Source organism: Pyrgilauda ruficollis, unplaced genomic scaffold (genome assembly GCF_017590135.1).
Source record: "Pyrgilauda ruficollis isolate IOZ18807 unplaced genomic scaffold, ASM1759013v1 scaffold115, whole genome shotgun sequence".
Taxonomy (NCBI): domain Eukaryota; kingdom Metazoa; phylum Chordata; class Aves; order Passeriformes; family Passeridae; genus Pyrgilauda; species Pyrgilauda ruficollis.
This window is the reverse complement of record NW_024509766.1, coordinates 1,638,194-1,659,009: the sequence shown is the minus strand read 5'-3', so window position 1 is coordinate 1,659,009 and position 20,816 is coordinate 1,638,194. Positions and strand designations below refer to the sequence as shown.

General features: G+C 66.9%; 5 protein-coding genes across 16 annotated transcripts in view; 3 read left to right on the top strand and 2 right to left on the bottom strand.

The window, feature by feature from the left end:
* Positions 1-147: 147 nt before the first annotated feature.
* On the bottom strand, positions 148-2,672 carry LOC121361786 (inactive serine/threonine-protein kinase PLK5-like). 3 transcript variants are annotated; one of them, XM_041482801.1, is made up of 6 exons: positions 2,238-2,672; positions 1,863-1,970; positions 1,604-1,720; positions 498-627; positions 332-419; positions 148-256 (listed from the first exon to the last, which is right to left on the bottom strand). In XM_041482801.1, the coding sequence occupies exons 1-6, from the start codon at positions 2,337-2,339 to the stop codon at positions 157-159; spliced, it is 645 nt and encodes a 214-aa protein (XP_041338735.1). In that variant the 5' UTR covers positions 2,340-2,672; the 3' UTR covers positions 148-156. The 3 variants fall into 3 exon arrangements, with proteins under 3 accessions (XP_041338735.1, XP_041338744.1, XP_041338753.1); XM_041482810.1 differs by having other exon boundaries at positions 1,863-1,946; XM_041482819.1 differs by lacking the exon at positions 1,863-1,970.
* A 267-nt stretch (positions 2,673-2,939) lies between these two features.
* On the top strand, positions 2,940-8,838 carry ADAMTSL5 (ADAMTS like 5). Its single transcript, XM_041480901.1, has 18 exons — positions 2,940-3,793; positions 3,884-4,029; positions 4,261-4,321; positions 4,407-4,515; positions 4,602-4,729; positions 4,814-4,937; positions 5,410-5,493; positions 6,083-6,246; positions 6,327-6,570; positions 6,992-7,216; positions 7,302-7,404; positions 7,499-7,574; positions 7,645-7,737; positions 7,974-8,036; positions 8,091-8,203; positions 8,282-8,408; positions 8,491-8,586; positions 8,776-8,838. The coding sequence occupies exons 1-18, from the start codon at positions 3,485-3,487 to the stop codon at positions 8,836-8,838; spliced, it is 2,328 nt and encodes a 775-aa protein (XP_041336835.1). The 5' UTR covers positions 2,940-3,484.
* Positions 8,839-9,674: 836 nt separating this feature from the next.
* Positions 9,675-15,862, bottom strand: PCSK4 (proprotein convertase subtilisin/kexin type 4). Its single transcript, XM_041481032.1, has 15 exons — positions 15,644-15,862; positions 15,129-15,233; positions 14,953-15,048; positions 14,179-14,307; positions 13,176-13,252; positions 12,986-13,074; positions 12,354-12,526; positions 12,067-12,279; positions 11,760-11,860; positions 11,385-11,488; positions 11,171-11,288; positions 10,884-11,054; positions 10,569-10,693; positions 10,213-10,332; positions 9,675-10,141 (listed from the first exon to the last, which is right to left on the bottom strand). Exons 1-15 carry the CDS (start codon positions 15,845-15,847, stop codon positions 9,753-9,755), a joined length of 2,214 nt encoding a protein of 737 aa, XP_041336966.1. The 5' UTR covers positions 15,848-15,862; the 3' UTR covers positions 9,675-9,752.
* Positions 15,863-15,994: 132 nt separating this feature from the next.
* Positions 15,995-20,421, top strand: REEP6 (receptor accessory protein 6). Its single transcript, XM_041481341.1, has 5 exons — positions 15,995-16,202; positions 18,212-18,305; positions 18,537-18,675; positions 19,239-19,407; positions 20,039-20,421. The coding sequence occupies exons 1-5, from the start codon at positions 16,088-16,090 to the stop codon at positions 20,086-20,088; spliced, it is 567 nt and encodes a 188-aa protein (XP_041337275.1). The 5' UTR covers positions 15,995-16,087; the 3' UTR covers positions 20,089-20,421.
* A 110-nt stretch (positions 20,422-20,531) lies between these two features.
* Positions 20,532-20,816, top strand: part of CUNH19orf25 (chromosome unknown C19orf25 homolog) — a 1,932-nt gene continuing 1,647 nt past the window's right edge. Inside the window, exon 1 of one of the 10 annotated variants that reach the window (XM_041481400.1) lies at positions 20,532-20,557. The gene's annotated coding sequence lies outside the window, so the exon portion shown is untranslated. Of the gene's footprint in view, positions 20,604-20,670; positions 20,763-20,816 lie in introns of those variants that run through there. The other 9 variants (XM_041481382.1, XM_041481409.1, XM_041481428.1 and 6 more) reach the window with 9 other exon arrangements.

Here is a 20,816-nt window from a genome sequence, read left to right as displayed (position 1 = left end):
TCTATCTCCCCTTGCCCTCTCTCCATCTCTCCCATCCTCCCTCCATCTCCCCTCCTCCCTCCATCTCCCCTTATCCCCTCCTCCCTCCATCTCTCCCATCCTCCCTCCATCTCCCCTCACTCCCCTCCATCTCCCCTCATCCTCCCGCAGCCCCTCTCACACAGCACAGCCCAGGGCCCAGATATCCGAGGGCGCCGCGTGTCCCCTGCGGTCCAGCACCTCCGGGGCCAGGTAACCGGGTGTCCCACAGAGTGCCCTGCGTGGGGGACAGCCGAAGTGACCCCCGGGGACACGGGCAGGGCCAGTCCCCCTCCCTGCAGCCCCCGCTCACCCCCAGCGCCGCCCGGGCGGCGCCGCCCGCTGCGCCAGCCCCAGGTCCCCGATCTTCACCCGCATCCGCTCCGTCACCAAGAAGTTACCTGTGGAGGGAGGGACGCGAATGATGTCACCCTCGGCCACCCTGGGGTCACCCCCGGGTCCCCCCCAGCCCCACGCACTCAGTTTGAGGTCGCGGTGCACGAGGCCGTGGCCGTGCAGGTACTGCAGCCCCGAGAGCAGCTGCCGCAGGTAGTACCGGAGCTCCGGCTCCGTCAGGCGGCCCCGAGCCCGCAGGATGTCGGCGAGGGACTGGGGACAGAGCGACAGCGGCTGGGGACAGCGAGGAGGGACTGGGGACAATGGGGGATGCAGTGACAGGGGCTGGGGACAGCGAGGAGGGACTGGGGACAATGGGGGATGCAGTGACAGGGGCTGGGGACAGAGTGAGGCACCAGGCTGGGCCCTGCTGAAGCCTCGGCCTGAGGGTGCTCAGTTTGGGGGTTCAGGGGCTCCATTTCAGGGTTCAGGGGCTCAGTTTTGGGGTTCAGGGGCTCAGTTTTGGAGTGTTTAGGCTCAGTTTTGGGGGGACAGAGCGACAGCGGCTGGGGACAGCGAGGAGGGACTGGGGACAATGGGGGATGCAGTGACAGGGGCTGGGGACAGCGAGGAGGGACTGGGGACAATGGGGGATGCAGTGACAGGGGCTGGGGACAGAGCGACAGCGTCTGGGGACAGCGAGGAGGGACTGGGGACAATGGGGGATGCAGTGACAGGGGCTGGGGACAGAGTGAGGCACCAGGCTGGGCCCTGCTGAAGCCTCGGCCTGAGGGTGCTCAGTTTGGGGGTTCAGGGGCTCCATTTCAGGGTTCAGGGGCTCAGTTTCGGGGTTCAGGGTCTCCGTTTCAGGGTTCAGGGGCTCAGTTTTGGAGTGTTTAGGCTCAGTTTTGGGGTTCAGGGGCTCAGTTTTGGAGTGTTTAGGCTCAGTTTTGGGTTCAGGGGCTCAGTTTTGGAGTGTTTAGGATCAGTTTTGGGGTTTAGGGGCTCAGTTTCGGGGTTCAAGGGCTCGGTTTGGAGGTGTAGGGGCTCAGTTTTGGGGTGCAGAATTTCAGGGTTCAAGGGCTCGGTTTGGGGTTGTAGGGGCTCGGTTTGGGGGTGTAGGGGCTCAATTTTGGGGTGCATTATTTCAGGGTTCAAGGGCTCAGTTTCGGGGTTCAAGGGCTCGGTTTCAGGGTTCAAGGGGACGGTTTCGGGGTTCAAGGGCTCGGTTTCGGGGTGCAGAGCTCACCCCCCGGCTGCAGAGCTCCAGCAGCAGGCAGAGGTGGCCGCGGTCGGCGAAGTGCCCGTGCAGGCGCACGATGTGCCGGTGGCGCAGGTGACACTGCAGCTCCCGCTCCCGCTCCACCTGCACCGACAGCAACCCCGGGGGGACCCTCGGGGACCGGGGACCCCCGGCACGCACCCCGCGGGGACGGGAACCCACCCAGACACCCGGGGACCCCACGGGCACTGTCCCCTCTCCCCGGGGAGTGTCCCCCCGGACTCACCCTGTCCCCGATGCCCGGGGCAGCGAGCCGGGCTCGCGGGATGACCTTCGCCGCGTAGAGCCGGCCGCTGGTCACCTCTGTCACCTGGTAGCAGCGGCCGAAGGCGCCCTGCGAGTGACCCCGTGGGAACGGACACCGGGGGTTGGGGTGCCCACCCAGCTGCCCCTCCCTGTGGGGCGACCGCAGCTGCTGGGGCTCAGTCCCGTGCCTCAGTTTCCCCTTCTCCAGAGAGGATGGGGTGGATCCCCCTTGGATCGGCACACCTCGGGGATCCCCCGGGGGGTGCGGGCGTGTTACCCCCCGCTGGGTGCCCAGCGGGGAGGGGGCGCTGGGGGGGCGAGGGGCAGTTCAGGGGGGGCAGTTCGGGGGGTTTACCTCTCCCAGGAGCCGTCCCCGCCTGTAGAGCGCCCCGCTGCCCTCGTCGCGGAGGTACCAGCCGGGGTGGGGGGGCTCAGCCCCTGCGCTCCCCGGGACCATCCTGCCCGCTCTGCTCGGCACCGGGGACACCCCGAGGGACACCCGCACCCCGGCACTGTAACCCCTTCAGCTCCGGGCTGCGGGTATTCATGGCGCCCAGGGGTGCTGGGTGCCCCCCCCGCACCCAACACCCACCGCTCTGCCCCCCCGAGCCCCCTCAGAAGACCCCGACTGCGAAGCGGAGACCCCCGCGGGGGTCCCGGCCCTCGGGGATGCCCAGCACCGGGGGGTCCCGGATCGGTATCCGGCCGCGCAGGGAGGTCCTGCTGCCTCTTCCCCTCCGCCGCTGGGGCTGAGGGGATCCCGGGGGGGCGCTGATGTTGCTTTGCAGCACCCGAGCCCCCCCAGGACGCCACCATCCTCCCCCCCCGACCGCCGGCTCTCCGGGCCCCCAAGGGTTAACGGGCGGCCGGGGAGGGCTGGGCGCACCTTTGGGGCTGGATATTAATAACGCGGCGGGGAGGGACGGGAGGCGAACGGGGAGGGTGGGGGGGGGGAAGCCTCCCCCGGCCCCCCCGGAGCTGCGCGGGCGATGCCCCCCCGCCCCCCCCCTCCCTCCGGAACTCCTGCGGGGAAACTGAGGCACGCGGTGCCCCCCGCGCTGCCAGCGGGGTCTGGGCATCACCCACCCGGCATCGCCCGAGCCTCGGTGGGGTTCGGACGCTCCAAATACCCCCCCCCGGAGCGGCGGCAGCGCGACCCCCAAGCCCTTCCCCTGTCCTGCTGGGGGGACCCAGAGCCGGGCGCTGCCGGTGGCCACCCGCGATCCCCCGGTCGCCGTGGGAGCCGCGCGGCGGGACGGGACCAGCTCGGCCGGGGGATTCCCCGACACGGGAACGGGACCCCGGCACTCCCCGCACCCCCCGCACCCCCCCGGCACCTCCCTCACCGCCGGGCTGGGCGCTTTGGGGTGCTGCAGGATCGGGCGCTGTGGGGGCCTCCCGCTGCCCCCCACCCTGCTCGCCCCACGGAGGGGCCGGATCCGGATCGGGGAGCGACGCGGAGCCCCGGCGTGCAGGTCTGGTCCTGCCCCGGCAGGCAGCGATCCCGGCCCGGCGCCCGCCGCGGGGCCCTGGGGGCGGCGGGGCCGTCGCCCGTCCCGGGGCTGCGTGGGCACGTGTGGGGGACACGGCGTCACCCACGCTATGTCACTACCCTGTGTCACCAGCCAGCATCGCCTATGGCGTGTCCCCCACCCGCCTGGGTGGCACCAGACCCCGCATCCCCTCCCTGGGGACCCTCGCGCTGGGTCTGGGCTTGGCCCCCGCCTCACTCCCGTGCCCCTCGCTGGGGTCCCCGAGGGGGCTCGGCGGTGGCCCCGCCTCGGCAGCGATGCTGGGCTGGGGGACAGCTCGGTGCCACCCTCCTGTCCCTGGGGATGGCTCAGGGCTCTGCTCCGCAGGTCCTGGCGGCTGCTGCTGCTGGCCTGGCTCAGCCTGGTGGGCACGGCACAGGTGAGGGGGCTGGGGGCAGCTGGGGGGGCTGGGGCCCCCCCGGGCTCTTTCATCCCACCCCCAGCGCTGACCATCACCTTCCTCATGCAGGACCCAGCCCTGGGGACACCAGCGAGGGTCCCCGAGCCCCCGGCCCCTGCTCGGCCCCAGGGGACCTGGGGGTCCTGGGGACCCTGGAGCTCCTGCTCCAGCTCGTGCGGGGACGGCGTCGCCCTGCGCAGCCGGAGGTGCCTGAGGTCAGTGGGGGATGGGCAGCACAGACCCCCCCCCACCCCAGGGTGTCCCCAGCTCCCAAACCCCATGTGGCACCCAAATCCCACGGCACAGCCTTGTCACCGCCTCGTGTGCCCCTGGGCCAGCAGCAGCACCCAAGGCCTGGTGCCACCAGGCAGCACCACCCCTGTGGTGGCTCGGTGGCATTGTGGCCCTGCAGCTGTGGGGGACACGTGCTGTCATTGTCACCGCAGGACCAGCGAGGAGCAGCCGTGCACGGGGGACCCGCGGCAGTACCGGCTCTGCCAGCTCCAGGTGAGTGCCAGGAGCGCCACGGCACCGACGGGGCTGTCCCCGCTCCCCATGGCGGCCCCCCGGCTCCATCCCGGTGCTCCCACAGGGCTGCCCCAGCGGCTCCGTGCCCTTTCGGGCCATGCAGTGCTCCCTTTACGACAACCGGCCCGTCCTGGGCACCTCCGCCCGCTACCGCTGGGTGCCCTTCCACGGAGGTGAGTCCCGGCGTGGTGACAGCATCACCGGGGGCTCACGGCTGTCCCCGGCATCACCCCAATCCCCTCTCGCCCTGCTCTGGCAGCCCCCAACCTCTGCGACCTCAACTGCCTGGCCGAGGGGCACAATTTCTACTACAGCTTCGGCCGGGTGCTGGACGGCACCCGCTGCAGCCCCGGCTCCCCGGACCTGTGCGTCGGCGGGCGCTGCCTGGTGGGTGTGCGCAGGGCCGGGACCCCCCCAGAACCCCCGGGACCCCCAGACCCCGCGCTGAGGGGGTGTCTGGGCTCCCCACAGAGCGTGGGCTGTGACGGGATCCTGGGCTCGGGCTCGCGCCCCGACGCCTGCGGCCTCTGCGGCAGCGGCCACGGCTCGTGCGTCCTGGTGCACCGGCTCTTCCAGGGCTCGGACCCCTCCTCCGGTGAATGAACCATTGCCCCGGCCCCCTCCATGGGTGAATGCTTTGGCTCTTGGCTCCCCTGTCCTCCTGTCCCCATCCGTGTCCCCGAGGCATCGCCTGGGTGCCCTGCTGTCACATCCCCTCTCCCTGTCCCCCATCCAGAGGGTCGCTGTCTCTGGTCCCTCCCTGTCCCCAACACGCAGGGACAGGGGCTCGGAGCAGCCCCTTTGCTTGGGGAGATGAACTCATTGCAAAGGGGTCACTCCTGGGGTGTGGGGGGGTCTCTTATGTCCCCAGGGGTGCTGGGGGCACTCAGAGTCCCCGTGCCCACATGTCTCTGATGTCCCAGCACATTGGGCCCCCCACTGACATTGGGTCAATGCCCCAGCCCCGGGTCCCCTCTGTGCCCATCCCCTCCCTCTCTGTCCCCCTGTGGTGCCCCCTGGGCCCTGTCCAGGCTCTGCCCTGACTCTGCCCCCTCTCCCTCCCACAGGATATTTGGGATATGTGAATGTGACCAAGATCCCGGCCGGGGCCACCCACATCAAGGTGACGGACAAGAGCCGCAACTACCTGGGTAGGACCCGAACTTCCCCCATCCCAGTCAGTCCCAGTCCCTCCCAGTTGGCCCAGGCTGGTGCCAGCTGCGTGTGCGGGCAGGCCAGGGCAGGGCAGGGCTGGGGTGGCTGTGTCACGCCGTGCTGTCCCATGTTTGTCCCATGTTTGTCCCTTGTCGTGCCGTGCCGCTCCCTCCCTCGGATGCTGTTTTGAGCATCGCGGGGTCACTGAACTCGCAAGCGCTCGGGGCAATTTTCCAGAGGCCGCGGCCGCGATTTGGGAAGGGCTGAGCTGGACCGGGGCCAGAGCGGCCACTGCAGCACCGGGACCTCCACCCCCACCCCCGTCCCCTTTCCCGTGCAGCTGGAGCCCCTTCCCCCATCCCAGCCGGGATTTGGGGGCTCGGGGCTGGCTTTGCACACCCCAGGCTTTGGCTGCGGCTCGGGCCCCAAGCCAAGATCCCGCAGGAACGCGGATTCCCGGAGCCCCGAGCGCGGCTCCCCGGCCCACGCTGCCCTCCCACGCCGGGAGAGGCCTCCGGTGGGGACCCGGCCGGGGGTCCCGGGGGCCGTGCGGGGCTCGGTTTACCGGAGCCCTCCCTCCCGCAGCGCTGATGGCGAGTGACGGGCGCTACGTCCTCAACGGCGACTGGGCCATCGCCTGGCCGGGGCCCTACGAGGCTGCCGGCACCCTCCTGACCTACAGCCGGGCCCCCGACGGCACCGAGAGCCTGGAGGCGCCCGGACCCACCCACGAGGACCTGCACGTGATGGTGGGGACAGGGGGACGCTGGGCTGGGGACAGCCACCCCCGCTGCCACCGCCCCTGCCAGCCCCGCTCGTGTCCCCCCAGGCGCTGCTGCAGGAGCCCAACCCCGGCATCGAGTACCAGTTCTGGCTGCCCCGCGGGCACCCCCAGCTCGGCCGCGGTGACACGAGCCCCCTGCGGCAGCCGCAGCCCCGGGGGGCCGGCAGCCCCCCGCCCCCGGAGCCCCCGCACACCCCGGCCCCCCCGCAGCCCCCCCGGCCCGGGGGCTTCGCCACGGAGCCACCGCCGAGGATCCCCCCCGGGCAGAGCCAGGACGGGGCTGCCGCAGGTACATCCTCGGGGGTCCCCACAGCCCCCCTGCTGGGAGCATCCTGGGCTGCCAAGGTCGGGGAATAAGATGGGGACCCTAAAAGAGCAGCGGGGGGGGTGGGGGGGGTGGGGGGGGGGGGCGCAGAGCTGAGCCCAGCTGGTGCCAGTAAATTCTGAGTGACTCCAGGTGCTCCGGGCTGGTTTGAGCTGCAGAGGTGCCTCCACCCTATAAAAATGCTCCCTCCCACCGCCACCCCACGGTTAATGTGGGGCTGCTGAGGCCAGCTGGTGCCAGTAAATTCTGAGTGACTCCAGGTGCTCCGGGCTGGTTTGAGCTGCAGAGGTGCCTCCACCCTATAAAAATGCTCCCTCCCACCGCCACCCCACGGTTAATGTGGGGCTGCTGAGGGCAGGGGGGTTTGTCCCTGCCGGGGTCCCAGCCATGGCGGGTCTGGGGGCCACCCCACGCACGAAAAAACCCCCCAGGGAGGACCAGGGGCTCTCGACCCCGAGGGCTGCGGCTCGTGGTCGCGCCGAGAGCCGGCAGAGAGAGGGGGAGCACGTCCCGCGGGGGTGGGCGAGGGTCCCCAGCTCCCCCACCACGCCCGGGAAGGGGCGCCTGGTCCGGCGGGGCCCCGAGGGGAGTCCCGGCCCCGGGGAAAGCGGTGAGCGCACCCCTGCCCGGGGAGATCCCTGCGCGGGGCAGGGGGGCTGCTCTGGCCGTGCTGACGGGACCCCTCTGCCCCACAGACCCTGCGAGACCCCCAGCACCGCCCTGCCCTGGGGGCTCCTTCTTCTCGGGGCTCCCCGAGGTGGAGCATCAGGACCCTGCTGTCCCTGCAGCCCCCAGCCTGTGAGTGTGAAGGGGGTCCCCACAGCCCCCCAATACGTGGGGGGGGGTCCAACAGCCCCCCCAGCAGTGCTGACCCTCTGCCTTCCCCCTCCAGGCCGAGCCCCGGGGCCCTGACCCCTGTGAGGGGCAGGGGCCGGAGGAAGCTGCAGCACACCCTGGTCCTGGAGCTGGTGAGCTGGGGGGGGTCTGGGGGGCTCTGCAGGGGCTGGGGCTGACCCTGACCCTGTTCCCTGTCCCCAGGATGGGACCCTGCTCTACTCCTCCCTGCTCTCCCACGGGCAGAAGGATGCCACGGCCACCTTCACCACGGACTTCCAGGCGAGTTCCTACAAGGTGGGTGTTGAGGCTGGGGGGGCTTGGGGAGCTGTGATTTGGGGCCATGGATGAGGTGGCTCTTCACTGCCACCCCATGTGGCCTCTGTGCCAATGTCCCCTGTAGCTGAAGGGGCTCTGAAATCCCGTGGGTGAGGGGCTGAGGGATCCTGCTGAGGGCGCTGAACCCCCCCGGGGCTCCCCTTGCTGTCAGGATGGGGGTGCTGGAGGTTTTCCAAGATGCTGTTCCCTCCCAGGTCCACGTGAAGCTGCGTCCACACGTGCAGGAGTTCTTGGAGAGCCTTTCCAAGACCTACGAGGTACCCAGAGCCCCTGGGGTGTGTGGGGTGACCCCTGGGGGGGGGCTTGAGCAGCTCATGCAGAGACCTTCACCCTCTCTCTGCCAGATCTTCATCTACACCACGGCCAAGAAGGACTATGCCAAGAAGCTCCTGGAGGTGCTGGACCCCAAGAAGAAGCTGATCAGGTGATGGTGCTGGCAGTGCCCTGCTGGGGACCCCCTGTGTGCCAGGGCGGGGTCCCCACGGCTCTGTCTCTCTGCCAGGCGCTGCTTCTCCCAGTCGGATTGTGTCTGCTCCCAGGGCTGCTACTGGAAGGACCTGACCCACCTGGGCAGGGACCTGGCCAGGACGGTGGCCCTGGACCACACCATGCAGGGCTTCCCTGCCCAGGTAGGGCAGCGCTGCTCTCGGGGGGATTCACGTGTCCCGAATGAGACAAGGATGTCCAACCTCCTCCCTGTCCCCCCCGCAGGCTGCCAACTGGATCCAGGTGCCACCGTGGGCTGGGGACCCTGAGGATGAGGAGCTGCTGCGCCTCATCCCGGTGCTGGGCCAGCTGGGCCAGGCGGTAGGACCTGGGGACGGGAAGGGAACGTGGGGATGGGGACGGGAAGGGGGATGTGGAGATAGCAATGGGAAGGGGATTTGGGGATGGGGACAGGAAGGGGGATGTGAGGATGGGAAGGGGACAGGAAGGGGGACGTGGGGACAGGTGCCCTGGCACACAGCCCTTCCCTGCCCCGTCTCTCCCTTGCAGGAGGATGTTCGCCCTGAGATCCAGCGGCGATTCCAGCCCTGCCATCTGCCCGCTGAGGATTAGGCCAGCCTGGAGGAGCAGGATGGGGAAGGCCTGGGGAAGCTGTGCTCGGGGGCAGCCAGAGCCTCACCCTACGGGCCTGGGCTGGATGGCTGTGCCAGGACTCTCCCTTGGTGTTTGCAGGGATGCCGGCTCATCCCTGGGGGCGGGGGGTGCCCCTCGAGGAGAGCCCCTGCCTTTGGAGACAAAGCTCCATCCTGGCTCCCTCCTCCCCGTGCTCTGTAAGGTCCAGCCAAGGTTTTCACGGGTCATTATAAGCTTGGAAAAAAGTTTGGCTCTGCCTTAATTCCCAGAACTCTTCAGCTGAGCAAACACACAGTGCTGGGGCAGGGGCACACACAAACCACCTCCCCAGTGTCCTGGGGCAGTCCAGGGTCCTGGCACGGGGCCGGTGTCCCCGGGAGGGCCCCAGCTGGCAGCTCTCCCTGTCCCATCCGTGCCCGGTGCCACGGGTGCCGTGTGCCGGGGCACAGCTGCCCCTGTGCCTCTGCCAGCCCCCGTGGACTGGGTGGCCACCCTGGGGCTCTTTTTTAAGGCCTAAAGCTGCTGGTGAACAGGAACTGGGGACTCTGGAGGGCTTCTGGGCTGGCCTCTGCTCTGCTGGAAGCCACATGAGCTGGTGGCCGAGCTCCTGCTGTGGCCACACGGGTGCAGCTGTTTGGGGACAGTCACATCTCGTCCCTCTGTGCCTGGGAAAGGGCACAGGGCTGCGGCCCCTCCGGGAACGGCTCTGTCCCCAGGGGTGTGGGAGGGCCACCACCCCTGTCCCCCCGCACAGCTGGACAGGGGTGGGAGCATCCCAGGCACTGCTGGGAGGGGAATCACCCTTGGAGGGGGCGGCTGGAAAGACAACAACTGGTTTATTTCGGGTGGCAGGCACGATCCCTGCTCTGTCCCTGCGGCAGCCCAGGCTGGTGTCACTCTGTCCTCCTGACCCGGGGACAGCACGGAGCTGCTTTGCCAACACGGAAAGCCACGCGGTAGGTGGGGTACAGCACCCCTGCCAGGAGCAGGCTGCTGCAGGCGACGACAGTGACAACCACCAGGTGCCTGTGCAGCCCTGCCGGGCTGGGGGAGTCCTCTGCGGGCTGCTGGCACGTGTGGGTGACGTCCTGGAAGGTGTGGCCGGAGGGACAGGACGTGCAGTTGTTGGCCGAGGAGCCCTGGCAGGTGTAGCAGGAGGGGTGGCAGCTGGCACACACAAGGGCAGTGTCCCTAGGGGTGGCACGCCGTGCCCGGCCGTAGTAACGTGGGGGGCAGTAGGACAGGCAGGAGCCGTGGTGGGTGTACAGGGAGCTGCCACAGTCTGTGGAGAGAGGCTGGGGTGAGACCCTGGGGAGCAGAGCGTTGTCACTGTCCCCCCAGAGCCTCGCTCACCCTGGCAGGCTCCCTGCTCGTCCCTCCTGAGGCACTCGTCGGTGGCGGTGGCAGCGGAGCGCCTGGCTGGCATGTCCTCATCCGTGCCATGCAGGTGCAGGGTGAAGCTGTTCAGCTGGCCTGGGCACAGGAGGGACAGGGGGCTGCCAGGTGAGGGACAGGGGCTGGAAGCTTTGGGGTTGTGTCCTGCTCCTGGTCCTGTGCTGGCCGGGGAGACCCTCAAAGCCAAGAGAGGAGGGCTCATGGCCAGGAAGGAGAAGCCAACAAATTGCCCATCCAAGGGTGGGGGGAGGAAGAATGACCAAGCACAGGGTGACCCCAGTAAAAACGGGGCTCACCCCCCATGGGGCACCCACCTGTGTTTTGGGCATCACCCCTGTTCTCCAGCTGGAGGGTCCAGATCCCCTTGGGGTTCTCATCCCAGAAGTGAGTGGACATGAAGGTCCAGTCCTTGTAGCCGTCCTGGCTGGTGTCGTAGGGGCTGGAGGAGGAGAGCAGAGCTGGGAGTGCCAGCCCAGGGGCCTGCAGGGGCAGGCTGTGACCTGAAGGGTCACCCTGTGCTTGCTCTGAGGGAGCACTCCCATGTGGCAAAGATCCAGAGGAGTTTTGGGCCCAGTGAGCCCCTTTTTGGGAGTCTGCTGTGAGCGCCCCAGTGCTCCCTCTGTCCTTACCGCACTGTCACCAGCGTGGACGTGGTCCCCATGGGGCTGCTCAGAGCCACCACCAGGTCCCCCCTGCGGCTGTAGCTCAGGGACAGCTGCACCTGGACGTGCTCCAGGGAGCGGATGCTCTTGGAGCACGAGGAGACATCCGTGGAGATGGTGAGCTTGGACCCAATGTCCCTGCCGAGGACAAGCTGCAGGTGAGGGCGTTCCCTCCCCTGCCGTGGGGTCCCTGTGCCTGTGGTGGGCACAGCAAGTCCCCGTGGGAGGCTGGGCCTGGGGTCACTGTCCCTCACCTGGGGACCTGCACGGCCTGGACCGAACACTTCTCCTGGGGCCGAGTCCCTGTCCACGTGGTGGCCGCCTGCACCAGCAGCCCCGCGTCCAGCAGCCCGTAGCCGTAGTAGTGGCTCACTGGGACACAGGTGCCACCCAGAGAGGGACCCGTGAGTCCCTTGGTGCCACCAGGGGCTGCTGGGAGGTGTTTGAGGGGCCGAGCCCTGCACTCACCCCTGCGCCCAACGCCGTTCTCGGCCCAGTCCTCTGCCTGCAGGTGAGCGGGTTTGGAGGCCCTGATGATCAGGTGCTGCAGGTCACGCCAGGTCAGGGCTGGGCTGGAAGCAAGGAGGGCGTGGGGACATTTTTAAGGGGGGTTCATTTTTAAGGGGGAGATTTGGCTCTTCTGGAATGGGTAAAGCAACTGTCTGTGCCCAAGTTGATCCCCCCACAACCTCCTTCAGTGCCACAGTGGGAGCAGAGAGCTCCAGAGGGACAGCCCTCCTGCTGTCCCATGGCCTGGGGAAAGGCCACAACTCTGCACCCCAACCTTCCTGCTGCTCCTCCCCTTTCTCATCCCTGGGTAGTGTCCCTCTCAGTGTCACTTACTTGGCCTCCAGTGCCAGGGCCACCATGCCCGCGGCCAGCGGGGCCGAGGCGGAGGTGCCGGTGTGTTTGTCTGTGCAGCGGTGGTGCAGGTCAGTGGTCACCTGGGGGGACAGGAGGGTCTCAGGACTGTTTCCAAGAAAGCTGCCTGAGGTTGAGTACCTTCAGTAAATCCTCCTTTCAGGTCCCTTTGAGCTTTTGAGGCTCTACACAGACACCAAGCTCAGGAGGACTGGGACCAGCCCAGCCCGTGCTGGGCTCTGCGTCTGCCCCGGAGCTGCTGCTCTGCCAGAGCTGTTGTGGCACTCACAATCTGCACCTTGCTGGTGGTCCTGCTGCTGTAGGTGGTGGTGAGGATGGCAGGGCAGCTCTCGCTGTAGAGGGGCCGGTGCCCGTCCCCCAGCACGCTGCCCACCGACACCGTGTAGATGCTGTTGGTGTACCCATCGCAGTTGCAGTTGTCGTAGTTGGTGCCGCCGTTGCCTGAGGCCCAGATGAAGATGGAGCCGAGCCCGCCCCGTCCCTGTTGAGGAGCAGAGGGGGATGAGCAGGGTGTCCTCGAGTCCCTGCTGTCCCCGAGGCCAGGGCTGGGCTTACTTGGACGACTCCTCTGTGGAAAGCGGCCGCAGCCAGGACTCCGGGCCCGTCCACCGTCCTGCCATCGTCCTCGGGGCCCCAGCTGGCGCTGTAGATGTGGATGTACTGGGGCTGCAGGCTCAGCGCCTGGGCCTCCACGATGTCCATGATGGAGCCGTCCAGCATCCTCACACCTGAGGGCAGGCAGCCGTGGCCGAGAGGCAGCAGCACGCGGAGAGGCTGAGGTGGCTCCGAGGGGACAGGAGCCACGCACGTGCCACACCGAGGGCAGGGCCTGGGGACACCTTGCCAGGCCCCCCCTCGGCCTCCCAGAGCTTTGAGGAGCTTTCACATGCCCCTGCCCTAAGGAGATCAGTCCCCCACGGGTCTGTGCCCTGCCATGAGCCCTTCCCAAAGCTCCTCGTTAAGCCTTTTGTAATTAAGCCCAGGGAGTGCTCCCAGCTTTTAACCCCCTTTGCCACCCTCACTTCCACGGCAGAGCCTGAGCCTGCCCTGCTGGGTGTTGGGCTGAGCATCAAACCCTCCGGGGCAGCACCCACCCTGGCCACCCCAGAGCACCCCCCTGGGCTCCTGCATCCCCACAGGGGCTGCAGCTGATTTCCAGCTTCCCTGCTGTGGGAGGAACCTCTCACCTCCGATTTTGGCGTTGTAGGCGACGCCTGCACCACAGATCCCATTGTTGGCCACAGCTGCCACTTCCCCTGCGCAGCGTGTCCCGTGCCTGGGGGCACAGAGTGACCCTGTGAGGGGTGGGGGGCCTGGGACAGCCCCGGCCCCCCCAGAGCTGACCCCCCCCAGTGTGGGGAGCTGGGCAGGACCCACCAGTTCTTGTCGCTGTCGCTGTATCGGGGCTGGGGATCGGGGTCGTTGCTGTTGAAGTCGTAACTTGCCAGCGGGTCCTGTTACAGAGCGAGGTGGCAGCGTGAGCCCAAGGGCCCGGGCAGGGCTGTGACAGCTTGGCACAGGCGCCTGGCACCGAGCCTGGCGCTGGCACTGCCTGCCAGCTCTGGGGACAGCGGGGCCCCTTCGTGCCCAGCTGCCCTGGGAGCTGGAGCTAAACCGAGTCCTGAGAGGGAAGGGAGCGCCAGGAGGGCTGAGGGAGCTGGGAAGGGGCTCAGCCTGGAGCAAAGGAGGCTCAGGGGGGACCTTGTGGCTCTGCACAACTCCCTGGCAGGAGGGGACAGCCAGGGGAATTGGGCTCTGCTCCCAGGGGACAACAGGACAAGAGGGAACAGCCTCAGGCTGTGCCAGGTGGGACAGCAGCAGGAATTTCCCCATGGAAAGGGTGGTCAGGGGCTGCCCAGGGAGGTTTGGAGTGCCCAGCCCTGGAAGGGCTGGAGGTGGCACTCGGTGCTCTGCGCTGGTGACAAGGTGGGCACAGGTTGCACTCGATGATCCTGAAGCCCTTTTCCAACCTCGGTGACCCTGGGGTTCTGCACAAAGGGGTGGAAACAGCACAGCAGACAGAGCCCAGCATGCCAGCCACCTGAGGGTGACCCTGGGTGGCCCCGGGAGAGGAGCCACGAGCCACGGAAAGGCTGGTGTTCCACACCCCCAGGACTGCCTTTCCCTCCCCGTGCAGCCCAGGAGGGTTTACCAGCCGTACTGGCTTTGCAGCTTGCTGTAATTACACCTCTCTGGGGGCTCCAGAGCCTGTACAAGTTCTAACATTTCCTCACAGTGAGACTGCACTGCGGGAGGCTCCAAACCTTGGATCCAGCCCTGGAGAGGCTGAGCTCCCTCTGCACAGTGCCAGGGCTGGGCTGAAGGCATTGACCCCCCCTTCCCTGCAGGAGCAGCTCCCTGGACCCCCCCCCATAGTTACGTAGTTGGCAGCCAGGTCGGGATGATCCTTCTCCAGCCCATCATCCAGGACAGTCAGCACCACCCCCAGCCCCGTGTAGCCTCTGCTCCAGGCCGTGAGGATGTTCAGGTCGGGGTGGATGTCGTTGTTCTGGAAAAGAGATTAAATTTGATCTGCAGCCCAGGGTCACCTCGGAGGAGCTGGTGCTGGCTCATCACTGCCGGTGTTATCTTGGTTTATGTCTCGGGAAGGGCAGTGCCAGCGGTCAGGGAGGGATCCTGCCCCTCTGCTCAGCCCTGGAGGCACTTCTGGGGTGCTGTGCCCTGCTCTGGGCTCCTCAGGACATGGAGTGGGTCCAGTGGAGGGTCACAAAGTTGAGGAAGGGATTGGAGCATCCTGACAAAGAGAAGCTGAGGGAGCTGGGGCTGTTCAGCCTTGAGAGGGACCCTCAGCCCTGGGTGTCCCTGTCTGCAGGGAGGGCTCAGGGCAGGGCCCAGAAATGGCACCAGAGGAACAGGCAGGGACTGATCCCGGGAATTCCCCCTGCACAGAAGGAAGAACTTCTCCCTGCACATTCTGCACAGAGACCAGAGGGGCTCCCTGACTGGGGATATCCCAGATACTGGGGATATCCCTGACTGGGGTCTCCCTGACTGGGGATATCCCAGAACAATCCAGAGCCAACCCTGTGCCCTCTGGGCTGGTGCCGAGCAGGGAGGTGGCACTGGATGCGCCTCTGGTCCCCTCCATGCCGTGACTGGGTGAGGATTAGGAGGGGCAGGAGCCTGGTCTCACCATGTACCACTGCTTGGGGAACCAGGGATCCGTGGGCACCACGCCCGTGCCTCTCTTGGAGCGCCTCTTCAGCGTCTGCTGCTCGAACCACAGGACCTGGGCAGGGAGCAGCGCTGTGGGTGCCGGGCAGTGCCTGCCCACAGCTGTCCCCTGGCTCCCCGTGCCCTCCTCCCTACCTGGGGGTCCCTGCTGAGCCGCATGTGCCACCCCCAGTGCCTGCTCAGGGCTCTCTGCCTGGTGCCGCGGTGGCTGAAGTGATAAAAGGGCTCTCCCTCCATCACCTGCGGGCACCAAGAGCTGCTGTCAGCTTCTCTAGGGGCCAGCGGTGCCAGCCCTGTGCCAGCTGAGGGGGTCGGGATGGTAAATGGAACACTGCAGTGCAGGACAAGCAGGAGGTGTCACTTGGGGACAGAGTGGAGTCCTGGGGAGGGGCTGGGTGCCCGTGGGGGTCCCTCACTGACCCCTGCATGATCAGAGGCCGTTTGCTCTGGGGGTTGGGGGATGCTGGCACAACATTCCCAGATCCCCAGGATGTCTTTGAGGGGAAGTGCTGGATGGGGCTTGGCCTAAGGGAAGATGTCCCTGCCCATGGGACAAACAAAGGGGACAAACAGTGGCGACAAAGGGCGGGTACGAGCAAGAAGTTCGGGCCAGGGGCACACGGGGTGGGCTGGGCCCGCCCAGGCCGCACCTGGCCCAGGAAGAGCAGCCCGTGCCGGCGGGCCAGGGCCCGGGCGTCCCTCAGCCCCGCCGCCACCCGCACTGCCCAGCTGCTCAGGTAGACGCGGGGCTTGGCGGGGCTCGGAAGGGCGGTGGCGGCCACCACGAGCAGCGCGAGCAGCACCGGGAACAGCGACAGCGCCAGCGCCGGGCCTGGCCCGGGCCGAGCCGCCATGAGGCCGCTGCGCGCGTTGCCATGGCAACGGCGTCCGCCCCGCCCTCCGCACGGCCTCTCCTCATTGGCCCGCCTTCATCCCCGCCCCGCCTTCTCATTGGCCCCGCCCCTCCGCTTTGCACCGCCCATCTCCCGCTGGACACGCCCCCCGGACACGCCCCCAGGCCGCTCTGACCGGGGCGCGGGGTCGGGGTCGCTCCGGGGCCGCCGCCGCCGCTCCCGATCATCGGCACCGCCGCCATGGCCACCGTGCTGCAGCGCCTGGAGCGCTTCCTGCACAGCCCCGGCCCCATCGGCGACCTGCTGGCTCAGCTGGAAGCGCGTACCGGCGTCCAACGGCTCTACCTGGCCACAGGTGCGACCGGTACCGCGGGGCCTCCCCGCTTCTCCCGTTCTGTCGTCTCCTCCTCCGGATCGTGGGGCGCCTTGGCAGCTGTTCAGCGTGGCTCTGGGCTCAGCACGGGGGTACGGGGAGGGCGGGCAGGCAGGTTTGGGGGTGCGGAGCGGGGCCGTGCTGGGAGGGGGCTGGGGGTGCCTGGGGTGACATCGCTGTCACCGCACTGCCCTCGCCTTCCGCAGGCACAAAACCCCGAAATCCTGAAGCTCGCATGGTCCGAGTGTCAGAGGTGGCAGAGAGACCCTCCAGACCCCTGGCCCTGATGGGGGGGTTCCCATTGTGGGTGAGCCCCCAGATCGTGGTGGCTCAGAGCGGGCACTGGGGATGGGAGCTCGTCCCCGTGTCCCACAGGTGGCACCGTGGGGATCCGGCCTTTAACCGGATCCCTGTTGTTCATTAATGAGGAGCCAGCCGGATTCTCCCCAGGGATCCTCCTCCTGGATCCTTCTCCTCTGACCCTCGGCCCTGTGCCCTCTCTGCCAACTTGAGCTGGCCTCATCCGCGTGCTCCAATTCCAGATTTCACATCAAACCTCCCGCGGGAGCTCGGGGCTTCCCTGTTTCCCGTGTCCCTGCAAGCCTTTGGGCTCCAGGTGTGATTTCCTGGCCCTTCACCTGCAGCTGGGCTGGTGTTCCCACTCTGAGGGGAAAAGTGTCCGAGGAGGAGCACGTGCTGTGTGCAGGTTGTGTTTGGATGTGGTGCCACTCAGGGATCTCCCAAGCAAAACAATCCTGGGGATTTGGTCAGGCTCAGCCGTGATGGACTTCTGGGGTAGAGCAAGAGTGGACACAGCAAAAAGGGATGGTTCTGCATTCTGGATCCCTGTCCTGGAAAGGAGAAGCTGTTGCTGAACTAAAAATTCCTGATTTCTCCCTCCCTAATTTGTGTTTGAACCATGGGCTGGGGTTTGGAGCAACCTCTGGGCAGCACCACCTCTGACTCCCTCAGCAAAGCCTTTCCCTGGGCTTTTGCTGTTACATAAATTTCTCTGGGGGTTAAAATCCTGTGAAATCCCTTCTAAGGCTCTTGGGGAATGAAACCCAGCACTGCCTGGACCTGCCTGCCCTCCTTGGAGGGAGCTTTGGGATTGCTCCAAAGCCACGCTGCTCCTGCCCGTCTCCCAGGAAAGACCCGGAGCTGTGGGTGCCCGGATCCGGAGCTCAGCCCGGGAATGCTGCAGCGAGCAGAGCCGGGATTATCCACCCTCCGAGCCCGAGCAAGGGCTTTAACTCACCCTCACAGACAGGTTAATTCCCAGCTTTCTTGCTGCTGCTGGGAATTTGTTCCGGTGCTGGGCTCCATCCCGGGTATCCCTGAGGTTTCCCTGCCCTCTGAGCCCTGCTGAGAGCGGGGCTCTGCCGTGCTTTCCACCCCAAAATCTCCCTGTCCCACCTTCCCCACCCAGGCTCCGCTGCTCCAGCCTCCTGCGAGCGTCCGAGCGCTGGGCAAAGGCTGCGGCTCACAATTAATTGAACGATCTAATTGAGTGGCAGCGGGGCAGCGGGGTTGGGTTGCCGCTCCCAGGGGAGCCAGCCCTTCCTCGGTGCCGGGAGCCTGATCCGGGAGCAGGGCTCGTCCTTGAGCCGGAGCTCGGGGAATGCCGAGCGGCTCCGGGGGAGACGAGCGGAGCCTTGACTTTGGACCACGGGCGTGTTGTCAGCGTCTCCGGTTCCTGCCGCCCTGGCCCCGCTCCAGGGGCGAAAGTGCTGCGAGATCGGGGTGGTAAAGTCCCATCTGAGCCAGGGGAGGGGACAGACGGTGACAGGAGCGGGTCACGGGTCCCTCGGGGAGGAGCGGACTCCTCCACGGTCCTCGTTCCCTCAAGCGCCTCAGCGGAATTAGCGGGGGGTGGTCGTTACCCCCCGGCACACGCCCGTTCCCGCTCTGGGATGAGAATCCCGCTCAGCAGACCCAGAGGGGTCTCCCCTGGTGGCAGCAGGCTCCAGACCGTCCCCTGTCCCCCGCAGGCTCCGTGGCTTTCCTGGGGCTGTACCTCATGTTCGGCTACGGCGCTTCCCTGCTCTGCAACATCATCGGCTTTGTCTACCCTGCCTACGTCTCGTAAGTACCTGTCCCACACCTGGAGAGCGCTCCCCGCCCCTCGCTGAGGGTCTCCCTGCTCACTCAAGAAGCAATTATGGCTGGGAAGCTCTTGAGACCTTCCTGGAAGGGCTGGGGCCGTGCCAGCGCAGCGGGCAGGTTCCCCGCGGGGTGTGGAGGATTTGGGAAGGTGGAGCCCAGCCCAGAGCTGCTGCAGCCGTGTCCTCCCCTCCTTCCCCTGTCCTGCCGCAGCATCAAAGCCATCGAGAGCAACAACAAGGAGGATGACACCATGTGGCTCACGTACTGGGTGGTCTACGGCGTCTTCAGCATCGCTGAGTTCTTCTCTGACCTTTTTCTCTACTGGTTCCCCTTCTACTACGCCGGGAAGGTGAGGGCTGTGCTGGCTCCTCCTGCCCGGGGCTGGACGGGAGGAGCTGGGTGTGGTGGGCTCTGCTGGTGGAGATGCCCAAAGAGGCTCCCTGGAACAGAGCCGGGCAGAGTTAAAGGAATAAAGTAGGGATTTATTAAAAGGCTTTCAAAGGATTCACCTTGGGCAGTGCAAGAGCCCCGGGTCACGAGTTTTCACACTTGTATAAATTTTGGTCTGTTTCCATATGGGGTTAATTGTCCAGTTACAGCTCCAGGTTGTGCAGTCCCGTCCTCTCAGGTTGCTCTCCTCCATTCCCTGCTGTTTGCACTTTTTGGGCTGAAGCTGCAGCGGTGTCCTTGGTTCTGGGCTGGAAAAGGATTGTTCTGTGTGACTGAGCTGTGAGGAGAACTTGCTGACACTTTATATGAAGTTCAGAGTTACTCACCAATGCAGTGCAGAATCTGGAAAATATGAAAGCTAAAACTTAAAGGCATCAGAGGGGCTGCACCCAGGCCAGACTCTGGGACCTGCAGTGAGCCCAGCCTCGGGCTGGATCAGCTGAGCCCCTCCTGTCCCTGCAGTGCCTGTTCCTGGTGTGGTGCATGGCCCCAGTGCCCTGGAACGGCTCCCAGCTCATCTACCACAACGTCATCCGCCCCTTCTTCCTCAAGCACCACCAGGCCGTGGACAACATGATGGGTGACATCGGCACCAAGGCCCTGGACGCGGCGTCCTCTGTCACCCGAGAAGGTAGCTCCGGTCCCCCCGTCCCTCCACCCTGCTCCGTATCCAGGTTTTCCCCGCGCAGGGGCGTGGGCAGCTCGTTAATTAGCAGCGGGTGATTATTTCTCGGTGCCCATGGGCAGCCCCGGGGGGCACCGTGCCCTGTCTAACCTCTCTCTCCTCTCTGCGCTGCACGGTCCAGTCCTGCAGACTCTGGCCAAGAGCAGAGCCCGGCTGGCGGCCGGGGTGGCCCCGCAGCCCAGCCTGCCCGTATGTACCGAGCCGCGGCTGCCGGGGACGGGGCCAGGCCGGGTCTCGTGCCCGCCGTGGCACCGCCCGAACCGCTCTGCTCCCGCACAACCGGCCCGTTCTCCCGTGGCGTGGCTAGAGCAGGCGCTTCCCTCCTGCTTCTCCGTAGGCAGACCGCATCCGTGTGTCCATCCGTGTGTCCATCCCTGTGTCCATCCATTGTCCATCCCTGTGTCCACGTGCCCTCAGCGCTGCTGCCGACCTGGGGCTCCCTCCGGAGCCCACCGGGGGCGGGGAGGGCAGGGCTGGCTGTCACCGCCGTGCTCAGCAGGACCGGGACGGTGACGCGGGGCCAGGACACCGGGCACTGCCCCGGGGACGGGCACTAACGCCGTCCGTGTCTCCACAGGCGTCAAAACATCCCTGAACCTGGCAGATTTAGTGCAGAAGGTGAAGTAAGAGAGACATCGGGGCCACTGGTACCGGCACTACAGCCCCGGTACTGGGACCAGTACCGGCACCGCGCTCCCAGTAGTGGTACCGGCGACCCCCGTTCTGCCACCAATATCCCCCCTACCGGCACGACAGACGCCGGTACCGGCACCATGCTCCCGGTACTGGTACCGGCATCCTCCGTTCTGGCACTGAAGTCCCCCACACAGACTCCGGTACCGGCGCCGTGGCCCTGCTAACGGTACCTGCCAGCCCGGGCCGTACCGCCCCGGATCCCGACTTTCTCCTGTCCGAGTCTGTTGTTCCCCCTCCCCCAATAAACGCCGGTGCCCCCCCAGGGCCGCTCCCGTCCCGCGTGTTCCGCGACCCCGCGCGGCGCCTTTAAGAGCGGCTGGGGGCGGAGCCTCTGGGAAAGGGGCGGGGCTGTCTCGATGACGTATCCGGGGCGTGGCGGAAGTGCGGCCGGGATAGAGGGGTCGGTCTGTCGGTCCGTCTGCGGTCCGAGGGGGTCGGTCTGTCCGGTGGGGGGCTCAGGGGGCTCTGTCTGTCTGTCCGGGCGGAGCCTCTGGGAAAGGGGCGGGGCTGTCTCGATGACGTATCCGGGGCGTGGCGGAAGTGCGGCCGGGATAGAGGGGTCGGTCTGTCGGTCCGTCTGCGGTCCGAGGGGGTCGGTCTGTCCGGTGGGGGGCTCAGGGGGCTCTGTCTGTCTGTCCGGGGGCGGAGGGGGCCGGTTT

Excerpts from the sequence above, each read along its gene's own strand:
- LOC121361786 (XM_041482801.1), bottom strand. The coding sequence starts at position 2,339 with ATGGTCCCGGGGAGCGCAGGGGCTGAGCCCCCCCACCCCGGCTGGTAC. Across the intron at positions 420-497 it reads GCACCGCGACCTCAAACTGA|GTAACTTCTTGGTGACGGAG; the intron begins GTGCGTGGGGCT and ends CTCCCTCCACAG. Across the intron at positions 257-331 it reads CCGCCCGGGCGGCGCTGGGG|GGCACTCTGTGGGACACCCG; the intron begins GTGAGCGGGGGC and ends TCCCCCACGCAG.
- ADAMTSL5 (XM_041480901.1), top strand. The coding sequence starts at position 3,485 with ATGTCACTACCCTGTGTCACCAGCCAGCATCGCCTATGGCGTGTCCCC. Across the intron at positions 5,494-6,082 it reads CAAGAGCCGCAACTACCTGG|CGCTGATGGCGAGTGACGGG; the intron begins GTAGGACCCGAA and ends TCCCTCCCGCAG. Across the intron at positions 7,405-7,498 it reads GTCCCTGCAGCCCCCAGCCT|GCCGAGCCCCGGGGCCCTGA; the intron begins GTGAGTGTGAAG and ends TTCCCCCTCCAG.
- PCSK4 (XM_041481032.1), bottom strand. The coding sequence starts at position 15,847 with ATGGCGGCTCGGCCCGGGCCAGGCCCGGCGCTGGCGCTGTCGCTGTTC. Across the intron at positions 13,253-14,178 it reads CCGACCTGGCTGCCAACTAC|GACCCGCTGGCAAGTTACGA; the intron begins GTAACTATGGGG and ends GCTCTGTAACAG. Across the intron at positions 11,861-12,066 it reads CCACCAGCAAGGTGCAGATT|GTGACCACTGACCTGCACCA; the intron begins GTGAGTGCCACA and ends CTGTCCCCCCAG.
- REEP6 (XM_041481341.1), top strand. The coding sequence starts at position 16,088 with ATGGCCACCGTGCTGCAGCGCCTGGAGCGCTTCCTGCACAGCCCCGGC. Across the intron at positions 18,676-19,238 it reads CCTTCTACTACGCCGGGAAG|TGCCTGTTCCTGGTGTGGTG; the intron begins GTGAGGGCTGTG and ends CTGTCCCTGCAG. Across the intron at positions 19,408-20,038 it reads GTCCTCTGTCACCCGAGAAG|GCGTCAAAACATCCCTGAAC; the intron begins GTAGCTCCGGTC and ends GTGTCTCCACAG.